This window comes from Anser cygnoides, chromosome 3, assembly GCF_040182565.1.
Source record: "Anser cygnoides isolate HZ-2024a breed goose chromosome 3, Taihu_goose_T2T_genome, whole genome shotgun sequence".
Taxonomy (NCBI): domain Eukaryota; kingdom Metazoa; phylum Chordata; class Aves; order Anseriformes; family Anatidae; genus Anser; species Anser cygnoides.
In genome coordinates this window covers 85,261,095-85,276,239 of record NC_089875.1, presented here as the reverse complement: position 1 = coordinate 85,276,239, position 15,145 = coordinate 85,261,095, and the positions used below count along the sequence as shown (strand labels likewise).

The 15,145-nt window shown below is 39.6% G+C and overlaps 1 protein-coding gene across 24 annotated transcripts in view; it reads right to left on the bottom strand.

Annotated features, from left to right (window-relative positions):
* SNAP91 (synaptosome associated protein 91) overlaps positions 1 to 15,145 on the bottom strand; it is a 72,828-nt gene that overhangs the window by 20,952 nt on the left and 36,731 nt on the right. For 8 of the 24 annotated variants that reach the window (XM_013180139.3, XM_066994586.1, XM_066994590.1 and 5 more), the window contains exons 12-20: positions 14,469 to 14,578; positions 12,930 to 13,030; positions 7,868 to 7,882; positions 7,547 to 7,717; positions 1,871 to 1,978; positions 1,074 to 1,331; positions 800 to 877; positions 621 to 692; positions 111 to 194 (exon numbers count right to left, since the gene is read on the bottom strand). In XM_013180139.3, the coding sequence (XP_013035593.2) occupies positions 111 to 194; positions 621 to 692; positions 800 to 877; positions 1,074 to 1,331; positions 1,871 to 1,978; positions 7,547 to 7,717; positions 7,868 to 7,882; positions 12,930 to 13,030; positions 14,469 to 14,578 (997 nt within the window). The remainder of the gene's footprint in view (positions 1 to 110; positions 195 to 620; positions 693 to 799; positions 878 to 1,073; positions 1,332 to 1,870; positions 1,979 to 7,546; positions 7,718 to 7,867; positions 7,883 to 12,929; positions 13,031 to 14,468; positions 14,579 to 15,145) is intronic. The other 16 variants (XM_066994596.1, XM_066994593.1, XM_066994595.1 and 13 more) reach the window with 11 other exon arrangements.

The following is a 15,145-nucleotide window of genomic DNA, read 5'->3' as shown; positions in this document are numbered from 1 at the left end:
TGCCACACAGAAAAGCTGTAAGAAGGGAAAACTGCAGCTTTAGAAAAGCGCAAAGGTAATTGAGATGAAGTGATTCAACTCTGAAGTGGTGAGGAAAGAAAAATACCCACCACCAAATAGGTCAATCACACCTGAAGAATCCACCTTTGCTGGAGAGGCAGTGGGTAGAGGAGAGGGGGCTGCAAATGCATCCACTGCAGTAAGCACAGGATAAATAATATTTAGTATCAGCAAGGCAACAATGATAGCTAAATATTTCAAACCCACATGGGCTTCATCAGAGAGAATTATGGGATACATAAATTCAGGTAACAGTCTGCAGAACTGCAAAGTTTCTCACACAGCAACTGAACACTAGAGTACTTTTTAGAGTTGTTTATTAATAACTTTCTTATTCTTATAGGAGGATATACACTCTCAACAGCCACATCACTTACTTGACATCAATGTCAGCCACTTCATGATCCACATCTTTAGCAAGTGCTAATCTTGTGACCAAAGTGTCAACAAACCCACAACTTAGTTTTTCAGCTTAAAGATGTAAACTGACAATAAGTCTTATTTTTCACTCTTGAGGGAAAAAAAATCAAAACCATAAGCCTGTGAAAACAAGCACTCACCAGATAAGAGATCAGCAGTGAGAGAACTCTCAGGCACAGGAGAAGCTCCATGTGGTGGAGATGAAAAAGCATCTTCCAGAAATGAAAGAAAAAACAAGGAGAAGTTAAGTATCATTCAATCAGTTTATACTATTACAAGGCATCAAAGCAGCAGAGTATTTGAAGATTTCTCTCTTTACCTGTACCAAAGAGATCTATGCTAGGAGTAGCATCTGGTTTAGGTGCTGCGGGTACATCAGGGACAGACTCAAATAAATCTAAGACCAAGAACATAACACGTCTTTAACTCATTTTTGAAAGGCAGGACTGAAAGTGAACTTTCAAATTTTGCACAGCATCTTTGGAGTTAATAGGCTTTCTGGTTTGAAAACCTAGCACATGCATGCACGCAACAATTTGTTAGTTCAATACTCCTGACAGATTAATCCACCAAAGAGTTAAAAACAATATTACCACCAAAGATATCTAGAGCAGGAGGAGCGGAGGTGGTGGCGGTAGCAGAGGTGGTGGCAGTAGTGGTAGTGGCAGTAGCTGTAGTAGCAGTAGCGGCAGCAGCAACAGCAGCAGCTGGAGAAGGAGTTGTTGCAGGAGCTGGAGTGGCTGCACTAGTTGTAGGGGTAACTACAGGAACAGCAGTCTCTGTTGGCTTCATAGCAAAGAGGTCCAGCTCGGGAGCAGCCTCTGCACTACCTTCGGATGGGGCAAAGGGGTCTTGTAAAAAGGAGAGGGGAAATATATGTGTATGCATACTTAGGATTAGTGAGGGAGGAAGTCAAAATCAAAGCAACTACCAGCTATGCACACACTGCAAATACACTCACGCACACGCAGATGAGGTTGCTCTAACATCTAGCCTACTTATCCAAACATGTTACTTATGTTTTTCCAAAATAAAGACCATCTGAAAGGCTGAGCAGTCTAGTTACTAAAGGGCAGAACTTTCAAAGGCTGTTTGACAAGGCCAAAACAGAAAAATGATGAAAGTATATCTAGTTTAACAGGTTACTGCTCACAAAAGTCAGCACTGCCAGAATCATTTATTAGCACTACTGAACAAGCACAAAGGTATTGAAACTCAGAAACAGGCCATTTTGTTAAGCATGCTCTTCAGTCTAAGTTTTTTTTTTTTTTTTGACCAATTACAAGCACTAAAAAATCAGAAAAACACACTGCCATGTAGTTTAAGGAAAAGAAAACAAAACAAAACAAAAACAGCAAAGCAAGAGACCATCTAATGACATAAAACCCACCATTTCCTGAACATGCATCAAGAGCTGCTGCTACAGGGGTTGGGGTAGCTGGTGCTGCTGCCCCTTCTGTTGCTGCAGGGGCTTCCCCAGGAGAAGCTGCAAAGGCATCTTGGGTGCAGTTTTAGAACAGAAATTAAAAGGAAAAAGGATAAAGAGAAGAAAAATATAGTAAAAGAACCAAGTTAAATTGCACAGGTAGATCCCCTTATACAACATGAATGTTGTTACTCTGACAGCAAGACAAGTCATGCAGCGCATATGTTTTGTCTCCCCCAACCCCACACAAGCAGGTTCTAGACAGGGTTTGAAGAAGGAACTTCTCTGTTGCCTGAAGTACAGCACGTGTAAAAGGCATTATTCTCATTGTATAAGGGTTCAGAGCATCATGGTCATGGACTACACAAAATTAACTAATGAAGAAAGAGCAGAGGTATGGCAGTAAGTTAGTGTTAATAATGACGCTGAAATTTCATGCTCAAAGCCCACAGTATGTGTGGTTAATCTGTACCTGAATTTACTTGCATAGTACTCTGCACACTTCAGCACTGTTACGAATAACAATCCAATTATATTGGAAGAGATCTGTGGCTAACATTTCTGGCTTCTAAGTCAAGTCAGTCATGCAACATCTGAAATATTGAACTTACTTTTTCTTAACAGTATTCCAATAGGATCTTTCTGAAGCCAGAAAGACTGATTCATACGTTATATTTACTCAGCTTGCTTCTGACGGACCCAGAATTTCATCTTTACTACTGGCTAGCCATACTTAGTCTCTCCTTCTTTGAGGATCTAAGGCCAACCAGCCCAGTCAAGTCAGGGAAAACAACTACTTTGGGGTTTTGGAATGACTTGCTCAAGTTTTATTTGACTTACTTTTTTGTATGCCACTTGGTAATTGGAATGCTTAAACTTCCAGCTCTGAACTTTTACAGCATTATTCCTAGGCTTAAACCACCATCTGTAGCTCTTAATTCCATGGAGTAGTCCTAATGGGCACTTCCATTTGGACTATCCTCATAAGCAAGTATTTTCTTCACAAACAAGATGGTACAATTAAGATTAAATGGTTTAAGATGCTCATAAAAGCCGTTTTTCTACTGCTACAAAGTTAGCAAGTTAAAAAAATCTGTTGGGAAATACTGCAATTGCAGTATCAAACTAGCATAGGAAAAAGCTTAACATGCTTTAACTGGAGTATCAATTTTAAAATGAAAACAAACATTTTAAAAACTAGTTTGTGCCAGTTAATCTAAAAAGCTCAAAAGAACATGCACTGAAACTTCAGCAGAAGAGATGGAAGCCAACTACTCTTGTACAATAGAATTGAAATGAGTTAGTAGCAAAAAAAAAGAGGCCTGCTAATAAGCCATTTCAAATACAATTCTATTTTTCATGTATCAGGGTTCAATAACAAAACTGGATGGCAGTTGTCCAAGTAAAAATAACAATTAGCCAAAAGTCACCTTATTGTATGCATACCAGGCACTAGCATATACCCCTTAGAAGAAATTCAACACAGAATTGGACTGAAGAGTTTTGAATTGTACAACTTCAGAATATAATAGTAGTCGTGTGTGTTGCTGTTTGCTCTACTCTGCTAGCTTTCACATGGAACATCACCCTGGGTTCTTTCAAAAGAACATATTTGTAGCCACACATGCCTGTAGACCAACAACACAGAAGTCAGTAGACACTATTTAATTATTTTCCAGCATGAGGGGACAGACTCAGTGTTTCCTTTGAAGAGGGATTTCGGAATGCACAAAGGTAGTCACAACTTCGATGGTAGGACCACTTCAGCCTCAGAACAACACCTGTTCCTGGCACAATGTAGACTAAAGTTCCATGTGCAACAGCCATAGAAATTCAGGTATGCACAAATTCCTTCCAGCTCACAGACAGAAGGGAACAGCAAACCTGATACAGGCTTTACTATTTATTGCTATTTCTTAATAGGGTTGCAGTATTATTTTATTTATCATTGCACTGGGGTTAAATGGTAGGTGGCGAAAACACCAGAAGCTCATAATGGAATTTAAAGGAATAACTGCATATTAGGAACTTCAAATATTAGTTACACTGAGAAGTTCAAGGGACAGATCATAGAATGACACAACCACAGAATGGCTGAGGTGGGAAGGGACCTCTGAAGATCATCTACTCCAACCCCCCTGCCGAGCAGGATCACCTTGAGTGCATTGCGCAGGATGGCATCCAGGTGGGGTTTGGGTATCTCCAGAGAAGGAGACTCCACAACCTCTCTGGGCAACCTGTCCCAGTGCCCTGTCACCCTCACAGCAAAGAAGTGCCTTCACATATTCAGATGGAACCTCCTGTGCTTCAGTTTGTGCCCGCTGCCTCTCATCCTGTTGCTGGGCACAACTGAAAAGAGACCGGCTCCATCTTCTCAACATCCTCCCCTCAGATATTTATACACATTGGTGAGGTCTCCCCTCAGTCTTCTCTTTTCCGGGCTAAACAGGCCCGGCTCTCTCAGCCTGTCCTCATACCACAGGTGCTCCAGTTCTCTCATCATCTTCGTAGCCCTCCTCTGGACTCTGTCCAGTAGCTCCATGTTCCTCTTGTACTTGGGAGCCCAGAACTGGACACAATACTCCAGGTGTGGCCTCACCAGGGCTGAGCAGAGGGGCAGGATCACCTCCCTTGGCCTGCTGGCAACACTCTTCTGAATGCAGCCCAGGATACTGTTGACCTTGTCCACAAGGGCACATTGCTGGCTCGTGATCAGCCTGCTGTCCACCAGGATTCCCAGGTCCCTCTCTGCAGAGCTAATCTCCAGCAGGTCATCCACAGCCTGTACTGGTGCTTGAGGTTATTCCTGTCTAGCTGCAGTACCCTGCACTTGCCCTTGTTGAACTTCATGAGGTTCCTCTTGGCCCATCACTCCAGCTTGTTGAGTGAATGGCAGCACAACCTGAATAGGTGGCACTACAAAGCACAGTTCAAACAAACGGTTTTAGATATGTGCCTCCCAAAATGTACTGTAGAGTTAATGCTTATTGAGACCTTTGTAGCCTTTCAAAAGATTCTGCTGTACCTGCACAGATGTTTCTGTAAAAGTCTGGCACCCCATGCAGAGATGGACACAACACATCATGACACATACAACACCTCGCAGAGATGGATGAAGCACATCAATGGTGTCCAAAAATACTGTGTCTCAATTCTGCTGTTGAGATACAGGGCATTTCAAGACACTTCTTCTATCTTTAGATTTCTCTCTCTCAGTAATGATTCCACTTGCACTTTGAAAACTGCCTCTAGACTGGGAATCCTGACATTGGACAAGTTAACTGAAAGCTTTCCCATTGTTCAGACTGGCTTTTTCAAAAAACTATGCTGGATTAATTCTGAATTTCTCATCTACTTTCCAAGACAATATTAGGTGAAGATATAATGTAGAACTGCTGTTCTTCCTAAAGTCAAAGTCCAGCCACAGGTAGCATACAGGCTACCTACCAGCTAAAGCATCAGTGATAATGTGAAAGACAAAAACAGTCAACATTAATTCCTGCAGTCTTCTCTTTTGCTACTTCCAGCTTCTTTGCTGCCTTCTTTTCTGTAGCTTTCAGTTTCTTTTTCCTCCCTTGTCACTCCTTGCAGACTCTTTATACTCTTTCTCCTGAGATCACTGTTCTTGTTCCTTCCTGTACTGCACTTCACCACCAAGAAACAGTGTAAAGCAACTAAAAACTGTCAAGCCACAAAAAGTTAAAATCACCTGGCAACTGCATCTCCAGCTTCTATCAGACCCTGAAGGTCAAATACCTGTTTATCAAGGTTAAGAATGAATGTCCCAAGACAGCAAAAATGTCTGCCCGAGAAGTGCCACTTCTTGTGATTAGTAGTCTTAAAGTAACAAGGAATGTTAGTATTGGGCATTACTTACAGCACAGAAGCCTTCAGGGATGAAAAACAAACAAATAAACAAACAAAAAACATGAGTAGAGAAATGGAAGCTCAATATGGACTCCATGACTTTAAAAGGTTCAGTCCTGTGGGTGTCTTGAAGGTACTGCATAAGAATCTTCACTGCTGAGCACACTCAAATCTTCCTTTGAGAACTGGAAGTTTCCAAATCTATAAATCTGATGCTATTGTAAATAATAAAAATGTTATTTCTTCCTGTAGTGTTCCAGGAAAGAGTCAGTATTCATTTAATCTGAATTCTAATCCAGTTGTAAATTTACACTTATTTCTAGCTATTTAACTACGGTTTAATTTTTTTAAGGTCATATAAATCTATTCTAAACTAACAATACAATTTGAAAGTGCAGTATCTAAGACTGGCTTACCTCCCAAAGTCTAAACAACAGAAGTACACACCACACACTATGCATCTGAGTGGGTGCTCATGAGTACAGGCCTTGACTTATGCGAGCAACCAACGCCAGATCCTCTCTTGCTCTTAGTGGTGTCCTGAACTGCTGCCCGGGTTAAAATTGCTTCTGAACTGCCTGATTCTGTGGTATTGGATTCTCTTCCATCCTTTTAAAACAAGGGATTCAGTAGCAGTGTAGGAGTTCTACTCCTTCCTCACAGCTTCTCAGCAATTTTACTGGATGTATCTTGAAGACATCTGTTGATGCCAGTCCTAAACAAAACTTTCAGCTAAGAACTTCCAGTCTTTAGGAAATACCTTTGTTGTTAGACAGTTTGTATATGAGACCTCTCCAGCACTCCTATCACTAGGTAAACAATCAATAGGTAAACACACCCACACAGAGAACATACAGTAAATTTCTGGAATGAAGTTCTGATACCAAGTAAGTTATTACTAATTCTTACATACACTGTCCCATGGGAAGTACACTTCACAGGAAGAGACAACTAGAAAAATACAGAGTGGTTGAGTGATCTTAAATATGTTAATAGTTTGTAAATTGGAAGATTTTTCCATCAACCTGGGCTGGTACCATGTTGAAAAGAAACAGTAATTTCTGACTTGCTGTTGAGAAACCTCCTGCTCCATTAGACAAGAAAGCTGACAATGTATGGGGGAGTGGGGTAGTCCTTATTCTTACTTGAGTTTAGCAGCTAACATTAGAGACTGAAAGAGCATAACAAAAACAAAGGAAAAAGTTTCCTATACATTAATCTTATAGTTGGTACTTAGTACAAGTTCATTACTGCTTCAATTTACTGTTATGCTATGCAAAATAAAAACAAAGATTCAAGAGTACTGAAATAGAGTAATTTCAGCTGGTTCAGTATTACATTTACAGGAAAAATCCTAATGAAATAAGAGCTCAAGCATGGTATGTAATAAAGATGCAGGAAGCTGCCATGTCCATCTTCTGCAGTGCAATAACTGTTTTTTCCAGAAATCATAGTTACTGAATAATGTGGAAAAAATACCTATTTAACCCCTCACAGACCTGAAAACTAATGTTCTTAGCTGTATACCATAAGATACCTTAGTCATAAGTGTATACAGTTTTCCATTTCCAGACAGTTGGGCATATGCAAAGGACTGTATTAGCTAATATCACAGGAAACCAAAAGGTAGTTTACATTTCCTGTTCCATCTAGTAGCCAACACACATGCATCTCTGATAGAGTTAAATTAGAGTCCTTGTTTCAAATAGCTGAACTCATATTGGTTCATCTACCTTATGAATTGGTGCAGAGTACTAGAGCAACAAAACTAACCTCCAAAGAGATCCACTTCAGCAGTGGCAGCAGTAATAGTTGTAGTAGTAGTAGCAGCAGCTGAAGTAGTTGTAGTATCAGTAGTTGCAGCAGTAGTTGCACTAGGCTCTGGGGCAAATGGATCTGAAATCTGTGGCTCAGAGGTAACACCGGAAAGTGCAGCCAGATTATCTATATGCAACCACATAATGAAGATCAAACAGGAAAAGTAAGGGGACGAGGGAGAGAGACCACAAACACTCAACTGCAAAAAAATAAGTCAGAGCTCCAAATAAGGAGTCTTAACATTCAGAAGTCTTAGAAATAAAAAATACTACTCACCCTCTCCCAAGAGGTCTAGAGATTGTCCATTAAAATGACAGCAGTATAAAGAAACAAACCAATTAGTAGAACTGCCAGACTGAAGATGTTCGTTAGCCATAAGTTTATTCTCTAAGTGATATGTCTAGTTTAAACATAGTTTCACAAATGCACTTGATTTTCTAACATTCAAAGTTTTTCAAAATTATTGTTACATGACAAAGTTCTTTCTGTTTAATATCTCTGTTCATATCAGAACTAGTGCATAAATTCCATGTATTTGATAAATTCATATCTAATTACCAAGTTATTCACATACAAGTAGCATTTTTCACTGTTTCATTACAGCAGATTTTCTGTATTTTACCCTGCAACAGAGTGGACCAAGTAGTAACCTATAAGAGCTGACAGGAAGGTCTCTTACCTTTTACTATGCCAGGGCAGAGCGAAAACCCAATTCTTTAGAGCGCTCATTTCAACACTATACAAGTTCTGCCCTTCTCCTCTCCTCAAACTTGCATTTGGCTTAGCAGTGCAAGAGTAGCACCAGAAGTTGACAGGCATCTTTAAAGTTTATGAGTAGCTAACATCCCAGAAGAGCAATGACAATTTTAAACGCAAGCCCACTGGCCTAACTAAACACAGATTCAAGATTCTCACCAAATAAAAGTTTATTTGGGAACAGCAAGGCCCAGTGAACCCCAGTGCTCATATAAGTACAATAAACCATCAGAAGTAATTGAATTCAATATAAATCAGTAAACAAACAAACAAAAAATGCTATTATGCTATTAGCAAAATAAACTTAGATAGCAGAGAAACTCAAGACAATTCTGTTTAGTTGCAAGTATTTGCTGGATCAAAGTAATCAGGTAGCGGTCAAAGTCAATGTTACAGTTATTAGAAATAAAATCTGGCTTATTGTTTTGCCAAGATTAGCTGTTTTGACCCACATATCAGCCCTCAAACCCTTCACAAACCTGGCACCAAGGCCGCTGCATTTGGACAGGTAACAGTTGGCAAATACAATGTCAAGTTACTTCAGGAAACAAATCATTGCATCCCTACTGCCCAAAAGTATATATATTCTGAAAGGCAGGCAGGTTGAGGTTCTTGTACTTGACTGACTTGTGGGGTAAAAAAAAGAAAAAAAGAAAAAAAAAGTCATAGTATAGAAGAGCAGCTACTCTTTGAAAGTTTTTCCTACATTTGCGATGCAGCAAGCATACTACGCAGAAACAACCACCCTTATTAACACTTGCTATGAGGACTATGAGTGACTGACAGCATAAGCAGGCTAGCTGTGTCCCAACTTTGGTTCCTTAATCAACTTTACAGAAGTCTATGAGCATCTTTGGTAATAGACTTTTCTACAATTTAGAGTCCTCTAAGACAAGTCAGATTATTGAGCCCAACAACAAGCAGAGGAAGCTTTGCCTATAAAACAAAACCAAAACCAGAACACACACACACACACAAAAACAACCAAGAAAACCCTACATGCTGTGAAAATGTGAGAAAACTCTGCAGTTTGTCCCTGTTTACTAACTAGTAGCTCAGTATTGCTCCTAGATTCACTATACATGTAACAGGGTCATGGGTTCATCTGATCCATACTGAACAGCCAGCACACGGTCGAGATGTTTATGTAGGAAGCAAAATGCTTTGAGCAAGCAGAGGTTAATCTTCCTAAGTTTGTCTTTATTTTACAGTACTTGTTAAAAAGGGACCAAGAAACTACATGCATGCATTTTAATAATTGTTTCCTTGGGAAAGATATTCTTGAGACTCACTTCACAAGGTAAGCTACATCAAAATACCATTCTGAAAGAGTGCAACAATATATTAAAAATGCAACAGCACTCTGGTATCGCATTACTGCACACCAGGTGGACGCCTCACAGCTAGACTTGAAATAAACAGCTGTTGGCAAACTTCTACCTTTTAGTAGCTTACTCTTCAACATATTTTTGTTACCCCGTTATGTTATAGATCATAATGAAGTGAAATTACAATTATCCAGCACAGCAGCGTGTACTTACTCTTAGCATGGGAAGAACTAAAACCAATGTTTTATTGTATAGTTAATATTAAAGAATACTGCTATCAAATCGATGTTCTAAGGTAAACTGCAAGGTAGTTCAAAGTAGTTCAAGTCAATTTGCTTTTATATCTTAGAGACATCTTGCAAGGGTACAAAAAGTACAGCAGGTTGAATTCTGTAATACCACAGCCTAACCTGCCTGTCAAATGCTTACCTTGCAGCATGCTGCAAGCCGCTTATTACCCTACCTTGATCTTCTACTGTTACCACAGAAGTGTAGGTTTCACAAGTTACAGCTTATTTGCTAGACAACTCGTGTTGTACTCAGAAATATACAGGGCATACACATGGAACATACAGTGTACTGTATATACCAGTAAATATGAACCTACACTGAAACTAAGATTGAGAAAGGATTGTTTGTTAGGGACAACCTGAATTCCTGAGGCTTATGTAACATTCAAAGTGCCGGTTTGATGCTGCCTCTTGAAATATTTCGTATTTGCATCCTCCTAGCTATTCTGAACTACAGCGATTTTTCTAGCTTCCTCCTCTTACTAATACTTTCTCACAAGTTCCCACATCAACTTGCTGTGTGTGAACAGTTTTGCAGATGAGGAAGAAGCTCAGGTACCAAGGAACCTACTGTTACACTTCCTCACAAAAGTCCTGCATGGAAGTGGACATGAGGTCACCTAGTCCAAACTCCTGCTCGGAGGAAGGAAGAACCAACCAACCAACCAGCTCTGAAACTGCAATTTGTTGCTGTTACCCCTCATTATAATCAGTTATCATTGCCAAGAAAACTTTGGCTCCACTTTGCAAGTTCCCTTCAAGTAGTTGTAGGCCACTGTCATAAATCCTCTTTAACCTCCTCTTTCCTGGACCACACAGGCCCAGCTCCCTCAACCTCTCTTCTCTGTGAAGAGGAAAAAATCTTTGCTTTACATCTCTGGAATCCTGGTAGCCCCCTACCAAGACCCTCCACAGTTTCTCAAGAGTCTCCCTTGACTGAAAGAGCTCAGAACTGGACACAGTATTCCAGATGTGGCCTCACCTGCACTACTTAGAAGGTTCTGTAATACTTATGAGAGCGTACCACTTTTAATAAATGAATAAATAAAACCTCTCAGGTTCAAAGGTTTCCTCATTATCAAATAAAACATGAATGGAAGTTTCAGTATTTTCACAACAAATCAATTCCAAATCTCAGTTTATTCATGTCTGACACGGTCTTTGGCAACTATTTAGAAAGGGTTTTTTTTTGTTGTTTTTTTTTTTTTTTAAAGTAAGATTCCAGTGTGGTAACAGGTCATCCATAACTGGACTCCTGCCATCAGCAAAGCAGACAGACTTGAAGCTTACTAAGTAACCAAAATGCTGAAAGATAAGTCTGAAGTATACTTGATGAGGTTAGTAATAATCCTGGCCAAAGGAAAAAAAATTCGCTGTCCTTTTCTGTTCTGCAATAAGAGGACTAGACATATTACTGAGCAATTTTTAAAAGTTTTCAGTAGTTCAAAAGAATACACATACAACACCTCTTCCAAATATATCTAATCTCCAAAGTCTAGGTGTTTTGTCCAAAAACACAAAACAAATTGTCAGCTTTCAATTGCAATATGAATCAATATTTTAAAATGTTAATGGCTACTTATTCTGCATGAATGAGCAACTGCTTGGAAGTGGAAAAAAAAAAAAAAAGGAAAAAAAAAAAGTTAGCCAAGAAGCCTGAGTTCTGAAATGGCTCAGAAAAGCTTGTGTTCCTGTACTTGGGGATGTCAGAGAAGGACAGCAATGGTAACTACCAGCTGCTAAGGCGTAACTACAGAGAAAATAAGTAGGATGCTACCAAAAATCATGGAATAATTAGTCCCAGACTTCCTAGGAGAGATGACCCTGTGGTCTTGTTTTCTGTATAAGATTACATTTCAGTTAATAAAACTGACACTTCTGAGAAAAAAAATCAACAGATTAAATATGAATATGCAAAGCATGGTCTACATGACAACCATCACTACACTTTCATAATGAGGTGGCTGAGAGACAATGTCATTTTTAATGAGCTAAAGATGAAAACAGAAACAGGGTATGCAGAAGTCACTAGTACCCAGCATTAGCATTCATAATGGAGTCAGCATGACTCAGCGTAGCATTCCTACTGTAAGAAGGCTAATGAGTTCATTAAGCTGCCACACAAGAGACGATCTAAGACTGCACCACAGTGGGTTTACAACTATGCTACTTAAATCATCATCTGTTGGCCTAATTCCTGGTCCTCACAGGAGAGGAGTGAACGTTGCCTACATTTATTGTGGTCCTCTTCAGATCATCAGCTGGTAATGTTGTCTGGAACAGACACAGTTCTGTGTGCGCTGCACACAGTTTAGATTTAGAGAGTTTAGATTCCAGAAAACTGGTTCCTATTTGAAGACAGTTAGAACTCTATTTCTATTTTCATATTATAGCTCTAAACAGAAAATGAAGTTTTTCAATTGTTAAGGGATGTTTATGTTAAGGGATTTCAGAGGTAACTGCACTTGCAGCAGAATCATTTACCACCTTTGGCATGCACAGCCTGTTAGACACATTTTTGCTTTAAAAGATATTTTTGGTCCTTCCCCTACTGGTGGGCTTTGCTTTATGAATGGAAGAGCTGATGTCTGCCCACACCTTAACAATAGGCACGTGAACAGTTCTAATTCTACTTCCCCAACTATTTTAAAGTGTCTACCCTACCTGTTCACCTTCAGCCATTCCTTTCCTGCTCACGTTTAGCTACATAATCCTGCCCTCCCCCCAGCTTTGCAGTCAGGTCTTCATAAGCAGCTTATACTATTATACTAATATATATTATACTACTTAGAAAAAGGAGTAGTCCTGTTCTGCAAAGGAATGCCTGCCTGTCAGGTCAGCAGAACCCACAGAGTGAGCTGGGAACATCCTGTGCTAGTACAGAAAGGGATAGGTTTCAGTTCAGCCAGCCAAGCAAGAAAAGGGAGATAGCAAGAAGAGATGCTGATAGCCAGTTTTCTCTACCTCCCCATGAAGTTGCTCCAGCAGGGGCTGCTGGAGCCGCTTGCCCAGCAGCCGCAAAATCTGGCTGAAGATCCAGAAGATCACTAGATGGTTTGGAAGAGCTGCCAAAAAAGGAAGAGATATTAAATATTGGCATATTTTTTCTATTCCATCAAGTTTAAAAAAAATCATGACTAGATTTTAGGAATTAGATTGGATAAAACCATTCTTAGATTGGATGACCAACAGAACCATTAAGAGAGATATATTTTATGGTTTTTTTCACTGCATCAGAGCAGTGGCCATGAACATGGGCACTACAATAAGTGCCAAAGAACACATTACATCTTCGGATGGGATCGTAACTTATTTACATTACTTGATAATGACATTTTAACTGATTTATTAGATATCACTAAACTGTGACAATCCTAGAAAACAAACACACCACCAGAAAACCATGCTCACAAAATCCCAGGTGTTCCCTAAGTACAGAGATTTTAGGTTGGATATTAGGAAAAATTTCTTCTCAGAAAGAGTGGTTAGGCATTGGAACAGGTTGCCCAGGGAAGTGGTGGAGTCACCATCCCTGGAGGTGTTTGTAGATGTGGTATTTAGGGACATGGTTTAGTGGGCAATATTGGTGGTAGGTGAACAGCTGGACTAGATGATCTTAGAGGTTTTTTCCAACCTTAATGATTCTATGATTCTACAGGGAAAGTAACTGCTGCAACTGAAAATAGCTCCATTCTACTTCAATACTTCACCATGCCATGTCAGAAAACAAGAAACCTGCATTTCCAGGCAAGAAATAGACATCAGGTAGAATGGAATTTGTAAGACTTCGGTGGCTTAAGCCAGCTGGATATTTCCTTAGGAAACAAGGTCTGTTTAGTTAGAACGTTTAATTAATAAACTGTAGAAGCTCTTTCCTCAATGAAGCATTTCATCTTGACATTTAAATCAAGTTAGTCACATCTTCATACTTTTGGTTCAGGCTTACAACTTTTACATGTTTAGAATTCTTTCTTTTCTGCTCATTACAATAAACAATAGTGGTTTGTTCTGACTTGAACAAACTTGACTTGAACATATGGGTCAGAATTTCTCTTTGACCAAACTTGAATGTCGATTTCTGATTTCAGCCTCCCAAAATTCATTTCATTTTATGTTCTTCATTAACTAATTTGAACAGAAAGAAAAATGATCTTAATTCAGCAATACAGCAAAAACAGTACTGAAGGTCAAAGACTTCTTTGGATTTGTATATTACTTCAGTTTATTTGATTGAAAGTTTATGTTGTTATATTGAGAATTATACAATATCACTACTATACTGAAAGCAAAGCAGAGTAGACACAAACTGTGTGATTTTTGTTTATTTTGCTTTTGTTTGTTTGAGCTCATTTGTGACCTAGACTGGTAGAATTATGTACCACATTCAATATCATTGTACGCTATCTGTAAAGTAAGCAAAATCTTGCAGGCAAGTCTCCAGTTACAAGTGTGACTTTGGCATCTACATCAAGTGCAGTAACTCAAATATCCTTTTCTACTTACCTGACCGGAGCAGCTGTAGATGAAGTTGCAAAAAGATCAACTGGAGGAGATGTATCGATACTTTTTGCTGGAGTAGAATTGGGAGATGTAACAGTTGTGGCTGGAGAAGACTGGAGAAATATTTTAAACACACATTCAATATACCAGCATTTTCCCATAAACAACTTAAGCACAGATTCACATACTTAAAAAGTCCAGTTTACATATCAGGTCCTTTCATTGTGAGTTGTTCTTTTTAAGAGAATTTAAGGAAGACTGGGCTACATTTTCACAGGGCTAGCAATTCACAAAACCTGAGTATTTTATTTCCTCACTAGAAGTCACAAGTATGTTGTATGATCATGGGATACATGCCTATACCAACAAAAAACAGCCCTTCCTGTTCCTCTGTACCTAACCACACACAGGTCCTACCCATCTCTTCCCAGTGGAAATCTTTCCTTGTTCTAAGGGGAGCAAAGCAAGACCTCCCCAGAATGGTGGCTGAGTTGAGGAACTGCAAGGGGACTCCTCCTTAAGATGGCTGGCTCGAGAGGAAATGCCTTCTGCAGGTGCTCTGAGTGCATGTAGGGACACCAGCAGCAAGCCTCACATTAGCTTTAGTCTCTTGGGTTCTGTATTTGCTCAGTGTCTATGTAACTAACTCAGACTCGTGCTCTGGGGTTGCATTACTTGCC